Source organism: Pipistrellus hanaki (assembly GCF_964339955.1).
Source record: "Pipistrellus hanaki genome assembly, chromosome: 14".
Classification (NCBI taxonomy): Eukaryota; Metazoa; Chordata; class Mammalia; order Chiroptera; family Vespertilionidae; genus Pipistrellus; species Pipistrellus hanaki.
Genome location: NC_140516.1, coordinates 12,683,127 through 12,696,526, shown reverse-complemented (window position 1 = coordinate 12,696,526; position 13,400 = coordinate 12,683,127). Strand labels below are relative to the sequence as shown.

The 13,400-nt window shown below is 45.3% G+C and overlaps 1 protein-coding gene across 1 annotated transcript in view; it reads left to right on the top strand.

Moving 5' to 3' along the window:
• Window positions 1-13,400, top strand: part of LRMDA (leucine rich melanocyte differentiation associated) — a 971,323-nt gene that overhangs the window by 521,587 nt on the left and 436,336 nt on the right. Inside the window, exon 3 of the mRNA XM_084904895.1 lies at window positions 12,951-13,079. Coding sequence (XP_084761021.1) covers window positions 12,951-13,079 — 129 coding nt within the window. The remainder of the gene's footprint in view (window positions 1-12,950; window positions 13,080-13,400) is intronic.

Sequence of the window (13,400 nt, the reverse complement as noted above, 5' to 3'; positions counted from 1 at the left end):
GTAGAGGGTGCTGAGCATTTGCATTGCACATATTTACTTAACGGTTCTGCAGGAGGAGGGATAACCTTGAGTTTTCTCACAACTTCCTATATCTTATTCCTTTTACCATTCTTCCCTGATTTTATCTTTAAAATGCTATTTTCAAAGCTTCCTATGCACAAATATTGTAATGAGCCTGAATTAATTTTTGAGGCTCTTCTTGGGCCTTTCTTATGGAAAGAAGACAAGATCAGGGTCTTGGCCTGCATCCAGGGCAGGTAGGTACTTAGCTATCACTAGGGGAGATGCAAAGTGATGTATTTAGCTTCGTCAGTTGTTAAGGAGACGAGTAACACATCAGGGACAACAGGAGAACAGACCAAGACTGTGGACCAGTGATGGAAGGAGTATTCAAGGAGAAGCCCATTGGGCATTGAGTGTAGAAACAGTTGGACAGCCAAGTGTGGGACAGGCTTAGAAGTCCCATCTGAGGAGGTAGGTTTATACTTCACCTAGAACTGTGGGTGTGATTTTCAACAGCCGAAAACAGGTGGAGGCTTTTCAAGTGGAGATAAAATGACCAGACAAGTTACTCAGTCTTCTCACAGCTCTTAGAAGATGATAGGAATAAATCGAGAGGTCTGGCTTAAAAGCCAGGTCAAGACGGATCAAAAACTTAGCTTTGTCAGAAGCTTCAGGCCTATTCTTACCTATAGACAACCCTGGTGATCCCAAGTCATTAATCCACTGGAGGCCTGTCCTGACCCGTGGTCCCTGGCTTTGAAGTGCGCTGTCCTCTGCAGCATGAGGAAATAATTTGCTGCCTGCTTCAATGAGCCATCAGGAGAGCCAGCGGACCTAATGACATGTGAGAATATTAACCTCCTACCACGAGGAGCTGTGAATCTTGAGCGGCAGTCTATAATTCACCCTGGACGCCTGAGCCAGACCTCTCCAGCTTTCTCTCTCACTCACTTTCTCACCCAGAGAGAGGAGAGACCTGCTCATAAAACTTTATATTCTCCAATAGTGTGAGCCTTGCTGAGCTGTTTAGTAATGAGTGACTCGCCTTTATCACTCACGGAAACCTATGTACCCTCTGAGGGAGGAGCTGGGGGATGTGTTATTTTTAATGTTGCATTTTGCATAGGATTCTTCCTTCTAATTTCAGGAAACTGCAGGGTATCATAGAAGGTAATCATTAAAATGCTTGGATAACCAAACTTCTTTGTAATTCAGTACTTTGTCTTAAAAGTCAAAGAAGTGTGGAGGAGGGTAGGACACTGATCTTCGGAGATTTGGATGTTAGGAGGGGTCCTGGAGGTCTGTGGGCACTGGAAGCTCACTGTGTTTTGCACTTGTTTCACGAGCTTCTGTCCCCACCCCCTCAAAACAGGATGATATCTTAACCATATTTATTCTCCCAGGCCTGTCATACTGTCTGATCCATACAAGACCTCAAGGAAATGTTAGTCAAAAGGTGGAGCAAGTCATCTGTTGCGGCCCTAAGTCTTGTGTATGGGGAAAACACACACACACACACACACACACACACACACACACACACACACACGGTCTGCAAGGTATTTTATTCACAGGCACAGCTAGTTTTCCTAGAACTGTACGGAGCCTTTTTTCTCTTCTCTGCCTCTGGTTAGCTGATGGCTGCTCTTGGCAGTAGAATGTCATTGTGGTGTTTTCACAAGGAATGGATTGTTCTGATGGAGATGATCTAGTAAACTCAGCAAAGTCCTATGCAAATATAAGGCTAGGAGACCCAAATCAGGGAGTGAGTATGGAAATAAGAAGTTAGCTGGAGGGGGTGAGTCCAAGGATATGTACCTAGCAGGGTAGGAACTTCTTGGACCAAGAGCCTATTTCTTACTTTGCTGTATAAAAGCTTTGCTCAGCAGGCTCCTTGCTGATGGGAGCAAGCCTGTTTGATTCACCATAGGCCTGGGTAGGTGATGCTCAGAAAATATTTGCTTAAGGAGGATGAATGAATGAATGAATGTTGATTGGGATGGTTTTTCATTCAAGCAGGCCATTTACTAGTACTTTTCATATCTCTAGCATTTCTGCACAATACTGGGCTCATTCAGGGTTTTTAATGACTTATAGATATAAGGAATTAAAGCTGACTTGACCAGTACAGTGAAAGGAAAAACCAATGGCTAGTTTCCACTCTGGATATGTCATTCTCAGCCTTTCTGGTCTCTGCAAATCACTGTCCTCTTCGTTCTGCTATTTTCTTCTTCTTTTAAAAGTTAATTTTATTAAAACCAGTCAAATTAAAACAGCTCTGTCCAGGGCATCTCAAGTTCCATTCATTATGGCTTCTTATCTTGGCAGGCAATCGGCATGGGGAGGCAGCTTGGCCATTATGCACACACAAAGCCCATCACTTTCCTACCAGTGGCTAATTCATCAAACATTTATCTTTTGCCCTCTGAGCACCGTGTCACTTTGCCTGTCACTCCCTAGTCCAGGATGAAAGTTGAAAAAAACGGGAGGTGGGAGAGAATATTTTTTCTCTGCCAACTTCTGCTACACCCCCCCTTCCCCCCCCAAGGTCTTTTATATTAGTCAAATTTCATACTTGAGACTTGGAACTCTCCCCCAAACCTGCCCTCCAACCCCCATATTTTTGGCTCTATGAAGGTTGGGATGCCTTGCCACATTTACGCTGAACATTTTATTGAATGATGTCATGATTAGGGCAATGATAAAACGTTGGATTGTTTGGGGAGTATTTTCCCCCTTAATCCACGATAGAGCAGAGAAGGATAAAAAGGAAGAAATTTATAAAATAAATGACCCCGCCTCCCCAAATTATGAAAGAGTAAAGTCTAGAACAGGGCAAGGACTTGACTGAAGCATCGCAGGAAGGTGGAGACCAAGGTCCCTGGTCATTCTTCAGACAGAGGGTCTCCCAAGCTCCCATTTCTGCGTATCATCGGACAATTCTGAATATATAGCAGTTATCTTTTATTTTGTATTGCTAGCTACTTGCTCCCCTTTCTGAGGTAACCAATTCCTCTTTAAAAAAGTAAAATATGAATTTTTAAAAAATATTTCAAATGTCACCAATCCTTATGTTTACCTAGGTTTGTTTTCACATACCTTATCTCATGGCACCCTCCTTCCAATTTCTGCAAAGTGTGCTGGTTAGGGATTGCCCTGCTATTAGGTTAGATAGATTAGAAAGTTAAACCTTAGAGGTATTATTTTTCCAAAGTTTCACAGCACATCCAGGACTTAAAAACGGAGCTAGTATCCCCATATTTAGTGTTTCTACTTTGTGTGTCTACTAACGCCATTGGTGTTTTGCTTCACTGAGTTGACAAGATAGTCTCCATCAGAACACCACCTTCCTTGTGAAAACAGCACCATGACGTTCTACCCCCAAAGCATCCATCAAGTAAACAGACAGGCAGACGAGCATAAAAGAACCTTTGTTTGGCCCCAGAAAATCTCTTGTTTTTCACACTATACATCTGGAATTGTTTGATCCCTCCTCTTTGTCCATAGCACTGTTACTTCTGTTTGGTGTTAGTCCTCGGGGCCCAGAATGCGCCATTATTTGAAATGGACTACAAACCCAGCAGCATCGTTCTTTGAGAGGTTTTCCAAAGCACAGAGCTAGGGCTGTTTGGGAAGAAGAAAAATGGCTCCAAGAGCAAGCCACTTTTGGAGGTCACCATATCTCCCAGGGCCTTCTCTCCTGCAGGAGATATAAAGCTATCTTGTAGTCTGGGGCAGAAAACATGTTTTCACCTTTTCCAGCCAACTGAGACCTCACAGAATCAGCAGTTGGCACGTTTTGCTGGTTTTCCTGGCCTGATGCCATTCCAGGAGGCCCTGCCCATGGGGAGCTGGTCTTTGGGCAAGTATTTGATTAGGGCCCCTCTGGGTCTTGAGGGCCTTGAGGCCCAGCCATGTAAATGTCTCCCTTTCTGGTTGGTTTGCAATGAGTAGACACCATCTGTTGAATTAAAAATCCCCTCTATGGAGGGTGGTGAAAGGCCTGTGTGGAAGAGACACTGTTATCTTTCAAGCAAACAGTTCAGGAGGTTGAAGAACCGTGTTCTTGGCCCAGCATATGTTTGCCCAATGGCTGTGGGAGCCTCGCCCACCAGGCGCTGAGTTCTGCCCATGGCGACATGCACACATACCGCGGCTGCAGCACACCATGTCCGCCCCTTACATCCCCCAGTAAAGAAAACCTCCATTTATAGAACCCTCCAAACAAACTCACTCTTTAGACTCTTAAAAACAAACAAGATCCGGAGGCCACAGGCTCCATGAGTGCATGTGTGGTTTTGTAAAAATCTCAAGCCGTGAATCAAAATAATTGTAGAGACACAGTCAAAGCCTGTCACCAGGGTGGGAAAAATGCAGGAAAGATTCACTGAGAGGAGAGGGGGACAGCCAGATGGGCAGAGTGTTGGGAAAGAGACATGAAGGTATCCAGTGTGTTTGTAGGAAGGGTACCCGGTTTCCCCTGTCTATAATCTTAGGGACTCATTTGCAGAAATAACTCCAGGACAAACACAAAAGGGTGTGACAAAAGGTGACCACCAGAGCCCTCATTGTTTTGAGAGCCCATCTTGGTCACACTAATTAATGATATATGGTCCTGTAAGATTTTTCCTTATGTCAAGTCCAACATTGTTCTCTCTTCCTGTAGATGGTAAGCCCATTGGGAGCAGATGCCATGACATGGGCATCTTCCATATCCCCAGATGTGGATGCTCACCGAGAGCCTGCCCATCCAGGAAGTGAATATGAAATACATGTTTTTTGGGCCTAAATTAGCTTTTATAAATGTTGGTTACGTGACTACCAGGATCAAGTCACTCTTCTTAAGTTCCTTCACCACAAAGTTGTGCATTAATATAAGGTGATTGTGCAAAAGATTAAAATTCAGTTGAACTGAGACTTAGCTCAAACCCATCTTCTCTTTGAAACCTTCTCTCACCCCTACTTTCCAAGCAGTGGTCATTGCTCCAATCTAGTCTATTGCTCTGCATTACCTGGTACTGCTTCCCTGTCTCTCTCTGTTACTCAACAGTAGAGGACCATGCCACAGTCATCTTTTAGCTCCAGAGACTAGAGAAATACTGGGCACAGAGTTGGCACTCAATACAGTTTTGTAAATGAATGAATGAATGAATGAATAAGAATAGAGGTACAGGCCAAGGAGACAATTATTGGTAAATTTCATCTCAGCTCTGCCTAATGAACAGTTAACCGCATGAAGGCCACATTAGAAATAAAAAACAAGACAATAAGAACTAGTTCTTCAGCACATTGTTCTAGGAGGGTAAGAAAGGCAGTATAGATAGAAAGGCAAAATAATTGGAAGACCATCTAACTTGATCATTAAAATTGAGGACATAAGATGAATGGATTACAAAGCTACATAGAATTTGGATAAAGGATGTGATGATGGTGAATTTCCATTTCCACACCTCAACTAGAAATTATTTAGAGGTAGTTTAACATTGTGTACTTGAGAAAACACTGCACTATATGTCCAAATGTTTTAGATATGATTTGGCCCTAGGCATGGTTTCAGATAAGGCACTTACTTCTCTGAGCATTGGTCACCTATGTGAAGTGGAGGATGGAGCACCCTAAAATTTCCCTAGGACTCAAAGTGTATGATTTTGTGAAGAAAACCACGATAAAGCATATTTCATACAAATAGAGCTGTGCTGAAGAACTAGTTCTTATTGTCTTGTTTTTTATTTCTAATGTGGCCTTCATGAGGTTAACTGTTCATTAGCTGTGGCTTTGGCATCTAGTTTGCAGACTATAAGAGGCCAGTGTGTTGATATGCGTCATCCTTATTATGGGGATGTCTCCATAATTAGGGAAGCGTTAAAGAGGCCTTGCTTGAAGATCAGAAGAAGGTGCAGAGTTTGGTGTGATGGGGAATGGCAGAGCTTGAACTGTCTGCTGCCCTCTTTCCACCAGATTGAGTCCTAAGGGACCCTCTGGTGGGGAACCAGCAGCCCTGACAGCCCTTGTAAACTATGGTTTAGAGAGGAAGGAGCTCCAGTCATATAAGCACAGTATCTGTATACAATATTAGAGGTCACTGAATATTCTCTATCCAGGAAACCCCTCTACACATTCTCCATGACTCTAGTCTCTCATCAAATATGTACAGTGTCTCATAAGACAGCTTCATCTTTCAGTGAACAGCTCTCTGTTTTTGAAAGATTAAAACAATTGATTTAAGACTTCTCCTCCCAACTTACCTAATTTTCCTGCTATTTATTTATTTATAATTCTGCCATCTGGAATGCCATATAGTTAGTACATTGAGACAACTGAGCATCCCCTGCTCCAGATTAAATAAAATGGACTATCTCATCACAGTTTCTTACATCCTTGACCACATGGTTGTTCTCCATGGGTGGTGCTTGTGAGTGCTGATGCCCCTGTGAGTGTGGCAAGCAAGATTGAAACAAAGCTCCAGGTAGAGTTACTCAGGGGCCAGTAGAGTGGATGAAGATCAGGGCAGCACCCTCATGGTGATTCACACTAAGTCCTCTTTGCACCCCTGGTCTTTATCCAAGGCCCATCCATCTTGTGTTGGGGAGTTTTACTTAAAAGTAATATTTACTGGAGTTTTTTCTGATTATAAAATACTTATTCATGATTAAAAAAAATCTAGTAACAAGTGAAAACTGTAAAAGAGAAGGAAAACCCTAGAAGGCCATTACTCAGGGGTTAGAGGTATATATCTTGGATACATCTATTGATAGATAAATATGTAGCTATGTATGTTTACATATACCTTGAAGGATATTTGTGTATGTGTGTACAGAATTGTCATAAAGTTCCTATATACACCATGGTGTGTTGGGATAACCAAGGCTACTTTAATGACTTTTAACCATCAACATGTAGAATATGGCACAAATTAAAATTTACATGGAGAATGCTGGAGATAACACAGATGCCTTTTAATTTCCATGCATGAGTACATGTGCTACATATATTATAACTTAATCTTAGGTGCTTAGATAGCATGATAACTTTGCTGGATCAGTAGACATCTATCTACACTGTCATTTTTAAAAAACATATTTTTATTGACTTCAGAGAGAGGAATGAAGATGGAGAGAAAGATAGAAACATCAATGATGAGAGAGAATCCTGGATCAGCTGCTTCCTGCATGCTCCCTACTGTGATTGAGCCCGCAATCTAGGCATGTGGCCTGATTGGGAATCCACCCATGATCTCCTGGTTCATGGGTCAATACTTAATCACTGAGCCACACAGGTCAGACTACACTATCATTTTTAATTGCTGCATGGTATTTCATTGTACAGATATTGAGCTATATTTGATCATTCCTATTATCACTTGGAATTTAGACTTGTTTATAAATTGCTATAAATCATGCTGTAATGAACTTACTTAAACATACACACTTATAAAAAGTATATAAAATTTATATTACTGAATAAATTCTTAGAATTGCTATATTAAAAAGGTGATAATTTAAAGGCTTTTAATTAAATTGCCATTCAAAATGGTTATAACAATTTCACTCTCCATTAATATTGTATTAGTTTAGTATCTTCAACTTTTGACAAGACTATGCTAAGACTTAAGAAAATAGCATATTTGCTAGTTAAGTGAAAATCTCTTGTTTAATCACAATATTTTGGGTTCCCAGAGAAGCTGAAATTTTATCCACTTTTCCATTATTGACCTTTGTGTTTTTTTCTGTCCATCTCTTTTGATAATTTTTGTTTAGGGTTTTACTTATTGATTTTCAAAAACTCTTTGCATATTAAGAATGTTAAACTAGTCTATCAGAGAGATTGCAAATATTTTTCTCAATTTTAATTTGCCTTTTATTAACTTTTTCTTTCAATGGGTACTTTAGGTTGTCGAACTTTAAATCTACATTTAAGTCTATACATTAGACACAAAATATCATGTTTGGGCTGAAAGGATGAGTTAATTCCAACAGGATAATTTTTAATCTACTGTATCCTCCTGAGCATCTTTCTAGGGTCCTGGCCTCCATACATGTGATCAACTTGGCCATACCAAGGTATTGGCAAAATTTAGGACCAAAGTCCTCAGAACCTTCCCCCAGAGCAAGCTGAGCCATTCATTAATATTCTTCATGTATATGTTTGAACCAGTTACGACCTTACCTAAATTTGTCATTCTAGCGTACTTTTTGCTCTCTTGTCATAAGAATATCATTAGAAGTATTTTCAAAGGCATTTTGAATTCTGGATACAATATACATCTTTATTCCTAGTCAACTGTCTGCATTAATAACTGGTCCCACAGAACCTGTCCTTAATGCACAGAAATTGCCTGTTTGAGAATCTGTGTTATATTCAGTTGATATCTGTATTAACACATTCTACAAAGGATTTGAGCTAAAGCTTATCAGAATTAATAAAAGAAAACCAGAGATAAATGAAATATCAAGACTATAAAAATTATAAGCCTCAACAGTGAAGTTAAAAAGCAGATGTAGAGACCTTTTCACAGTTGGGTCATAGTTTGGTCTGAGCTTACTGGAAGCAAAAGTAAAAAAGGGTAGCATGATCAGATGCATGATTTACATTGTCTGAAGGCAACCATACACCAGTTCCTCAGAGGCATAATCCGACCACAGTTTCATGTAGACAAGCTGATAAACATATGAATCCAAAGGGGTTAGGTCCTCCTCCATTTCCATGGCCTCCCCGTTCCCTCTGATAAAAACACACCTATGGGTGCTTATGGAGATGTGGTGGAGGAAGCAGGTGGAGATCTTAGTGGAGATGTTATTTTCTTAACTGGTTTCTGGATTTGAGGCCAGCTATGCGAACACGTGTCTTTCTCAGGGTCTGGTCAATTGTCTCCTTTTCCCTGCCCAGCTCATGCCAGGAAGTGTCATTCCTGGTACAGGCTGGGAGCTAAGGACAGACGGATCTAATTCTTACCACAGCTTGTACCCCAGGAATACATTGGCAGATCTTGAACCGGGGGCTCTGGAGGTGCCCTCTGGGGATTTTCCCGGCTGGATTTTTGCCAGGTAAGGGGCAGGAAGGACTAATAGCTCCATCTTAGCAGCTCCCCTGCCCCAAAGTGACCAGCCCTGCTCTGCTGGCCTCCTCCCTCCCCATTCCGCCCAGTGGCTAACTTTTGGGAAAAGGATGAAGGCTGTCGTGTGTGTGGCCCACTCAGGAGCAGAAGGAATTACAGTTTAAGAGGTGGCCCTTCTGTGGGACCTGCTGCCCCACACAAGGCCCCTCCCAGCCACTGGCCTCTCCAGGAAAGGGTGGCAGCCGCCTGATCAGTGCCGCTGTTTTCATAAGCTAATGAGGGCAGAGTGTGAGCCACAGGCAATGATGCTGGATATTAACTGTGACAGGAAGCTTGATCATAATTATCTTAACGAGGATAGGGTTAATTACAGTGGAAACTTAAAAGTTCTCTCTGTTTGAATCCGCTGGAGCTGAATGCGTTGTGATGTTTTGTCATCTCGATATGACTTTGGAGGAGGCTCCGGGACCCTCCGGCAGCCGCAGCGGCTCCTGGGGGAGCCCAGCCCGGGCCCTGCGCTCGGGCCGGCGGAGGTGGCACCTGTGGGTGAGACGATGGGCCGCTTTCCTGCTGGGGGTGCGGGGGGTGCACAGCCTGCGAGGCGCTTCTGCGCAGCTGATTAGGTTTCTAGAGCAAACCACCTGCCACCCACGCCAGACTGCACACGTCTCCCTGTGCCCTTGGTGTCTCCTCGCTGGGCTGGGAAGCTCTCTTTCTCTCCAGCTGGCTGTGCCCAGGTAGCAGCTAAAGCCTTGCCCTCCCCCTCCTGCCCCTTGCTGGAGCAGACAGATCTGCCTCTCCTTCCCAGGCCCTACTCCCCCCCTTCACACATCAGTAACCACTGCCAACTAAGCTGGTGAGTAACCCTGGAGTGACAGCCACCCCTTCCACCAGGGTCCGGGGTAGTACGTTTTGCTGTCCACACACAGGGATAGAGCAGAGAAATTTAGTCCTGCCATCTGCTCCCTGTAGCCTGCCACTGTCCCATGAAGCAGCGTAGCTCTGTGGCTCCTTGAAGCCCTGTGGCCTTGCCATTTTACTGACGGGCACATATCTGTTTGCAGGCATCCTGTATATATGGACATCAGCTCAATAATTGATGCAATTGATGTCTCCTTTCTGGAAGACAACAACAAAAGTCAAATTTTCAAAAAGTAAAAAATAAACCCATATTCCAGGTGCTGGCTGAGTGGCCTCCACAGGCCAGCTGAGCCCGGAAGCCCTGGCCCCTCCAGGGTTACCTGCACCACGCTCTGTCTCTTGTCCCCAGTCCCTGGGCTCCACACTCAGCCGATTAAATCACAGCACATGGATGGCAGGGAGACCGGGGTTTCTTAAGCAGCAACATGGTTCCCTTTTAACTGAGCAGCTAATAACATTGAGGGGCAAAGGGACTCTCCAAACCAGACAGGTCACGGGGAGCTTAAGCCCCAGCCTTCCAGCGCCTCACCTCGGTGAAGCCTCACCCGGAAGCTGGTCTTGAGCTCTGCCCTCAGCCACCAGGAGAGAAGGCGGTCTCAGTGGGCACTCCCTCTAGTGTTCCCGGCTTTGTCTGTTTTATGCCTCCCCTGGAGCACTTTTGGAAGGGAGCTTTCTTCTGCTTGCCAGTTGCCAACTGTTTGCGGATTCTCATGATATGAGCATGATATTTGCATAACATAACGCGGGAACAATGTGCATTTGGATGCTGCCTCTGACCAGAGCCCAACCCATGTTGTGCACAAAGGACTTATTAGCCCTCCATAAGGCGCCCCCACAGAAGGGAGGGAGGGGGGAGGCGGCCTCAGCTTCCCTCCTGGTAAACAGCCTCGCTCTGAAAAGCGCTTGGGGATCATCACTCATTAACCCCATGGAGCAAGGCACTTCGGGAATCATAGAATGCCCCTGCAGAAGCAGGACCCACTGCATGCCTTTGTGCATTGGTTGATCTGCCCACCATCTGCATCCTCAATAGCCTCCCCCCCCCCCCCCCCCGCCCCCCGCCCCAAGTCAGGGCTTCCAGCAAAACCAGTGCAAGAAAGGAGGAAGAGAAAAGAAAGAAACGTAACAAGTTAATCTTCTTTCACTTATCCCCCATGGGATGCTATGAGCTGGAACCAGCACAGAACAAGGCATTCAGGTGGGCTATTGACATGCCCAGACCACACTGCGAGGAGACAGGGCGTTGGCGTAACCTTCCAGACTGTCCTAACCGCCGGTGTGTAAGTCGTGTTTTCTCCCCGAAACGTGAGGCCCATGAGAAAGGAGGAGGAAGAAATGAGGTGGGATGACCCCACTGACCCTTGACCCAGAATGTGTTTGGTCTTGTCCTCCCTCCTGCTTGGAGCAGGTAGTGTTTGACTAGAAGACACGTGGTCTGGGTGCTGGGTCCTGGGTGGGAACCCTGAGGGTCAGGCAGAGATGGGATCTGCTGGTGGAGCTCTGGGCCCAGTGAATTCTGGGGATTTAATTACCTCCTTGTAATGCATGTTGCACCTCCCAAGCACTGACTGCTTTGGAGTCCTCAGGGGGGGGGGGAGTCCTCAGGGCGGAAATCCGCAGGGAGATGGGGATGGCTCAGGATGGCCCTTGCACTGAAGTTCGCACCCACACCGGAAGTACAGGCATTGCTTACACCAGCAGGTGGGTCTGTGATGTGTGTGCTGCCAGTAGATGAATAAACAGTGCAGACAGCATCCCCTGATTCGTCAAATTTTACAGAATTACCAGGAGATCCCATGCGCGCCCGCTCTCTGGTTGACGTGGCAGCTCAGCTGTCAGCCATGCCAGCTCAGCACGGCTCTCGGGTCTGGCAGGTGACCGAGCTGGGAGTGTGTGTCTGTGTGTGTCTCTCACCTGCCTGGTAGCTTCTTTAATTAACGCCCGTGAGCACCAGGGCCCGCACAGGCTGGCCACTACTCACCACCGCCGCCCCCAACACTCTAGAACCCGCCTCCAGAGAAACTTCTAGCTATGTGTATACACAAGGCTGTTTTTCCTTTTGGGTACTCAATTCTTTCAGATGCCTGTTTATGTACTGCCTCCTCCACATCCACATTGCTGCGCTCGACACTTCTTTCAGAAATAAAGTGAGAAATCCCCTTTTCATAAAGTAGAACGGTAACTTCAAGCCAGGAGCATTGAAAAAGAAATCCTCCGGGCTCCTTCCCTACTCCTGCCCCCCAAACAAAAAGAAAAAGGAGAAGAAATCAAAGAAAGAAAAAGCAGCAGCCCCTCACACTGGAGGGATTATTGCTCCATCGGGTGCCCTGCCCCTGGGCCGGCCACGGGGACACTGGGCAGAGGCAAATTAAGTGATTAGTGAAGGAAAAAAGCGGGGGGGGGGGGGGGGGGAGGGGTTTCACAGGCGGGGGGCAGAGAGAAAGGATGGCTTCCTCGCTGTTTCCTACCCCTGTGCCGAGGAGAACCGCTAAGAAATGATACTTGAAGTTATATTTATTATTGTAAGCGGGTATGATATTTCTGGGCAGGAATGATGGATGACAACTTAAATTTGTGTCCAGGGAATGAAGGTGAACTGTGACAGAGTTATTTATCTTGGGAATGGAGGTTAGGGTCAGCCTAGGCTGGGTGCCTGCAGGCACAAGACATTGACAAATTTATCCTGCAGGCCGCATCTGAAGCCCTTTGTTTTGGATCCTGGCTACTCACTAAGTGACCCTCATCCTTCATGTTGGCAACGCGTGAAGGATGCGGTGAGTGCCAGCGGCCCCTTCTCCCCGCCGCCCCCGCCCGGCTCCTGCTACTAATTCTTGTCATTCACTTTGCTGACAGGCACCAAGCCCAAACTATTCCCAGTCCTGAAAGGGAAGGTTAAAATATTTATTTCGGCTCATAATGGCCTCCCTGATTTAGTGCAGGATCATTTTTCCTGTTGCCTTTGTCATTGCAGGTCACTGGAAGGACTGAGCGCCTTTGGGAGCCTGGAGGAGCTCGTCTTGGACAACAATCTGCTGGGGAACGACCTCGTGTTGCCAGGGTTACCCAGGCTCCATACCTTAACCCTCAACAAGAACCAGATATCCTTGGCCCTGCTCGCTGCCCCCACTCCCCACCCTGCCCCGCAGTGGTCCCCTCCTGCTCACCAGCTCTCCTCCCCGGCCCCACACAAATACCTGCAAAATGTCAAATGAGTTTTATGTGTCAGCTAAATTAAAGTACGTGAAATACAGTCCATGGGCCGACAAAGCGTTCTGTCTCCTGGCACTCGGGACACTTCAGAGTAATTTATTATAGGTCATTCATAAATGAAATGCACCATTATATCTTCCTGTTGCTCCATTTTAGTGCAGGGATCTAAGTTATGGCTCTGAAGAAATCTTTTTAATAGATAAAAATAGAG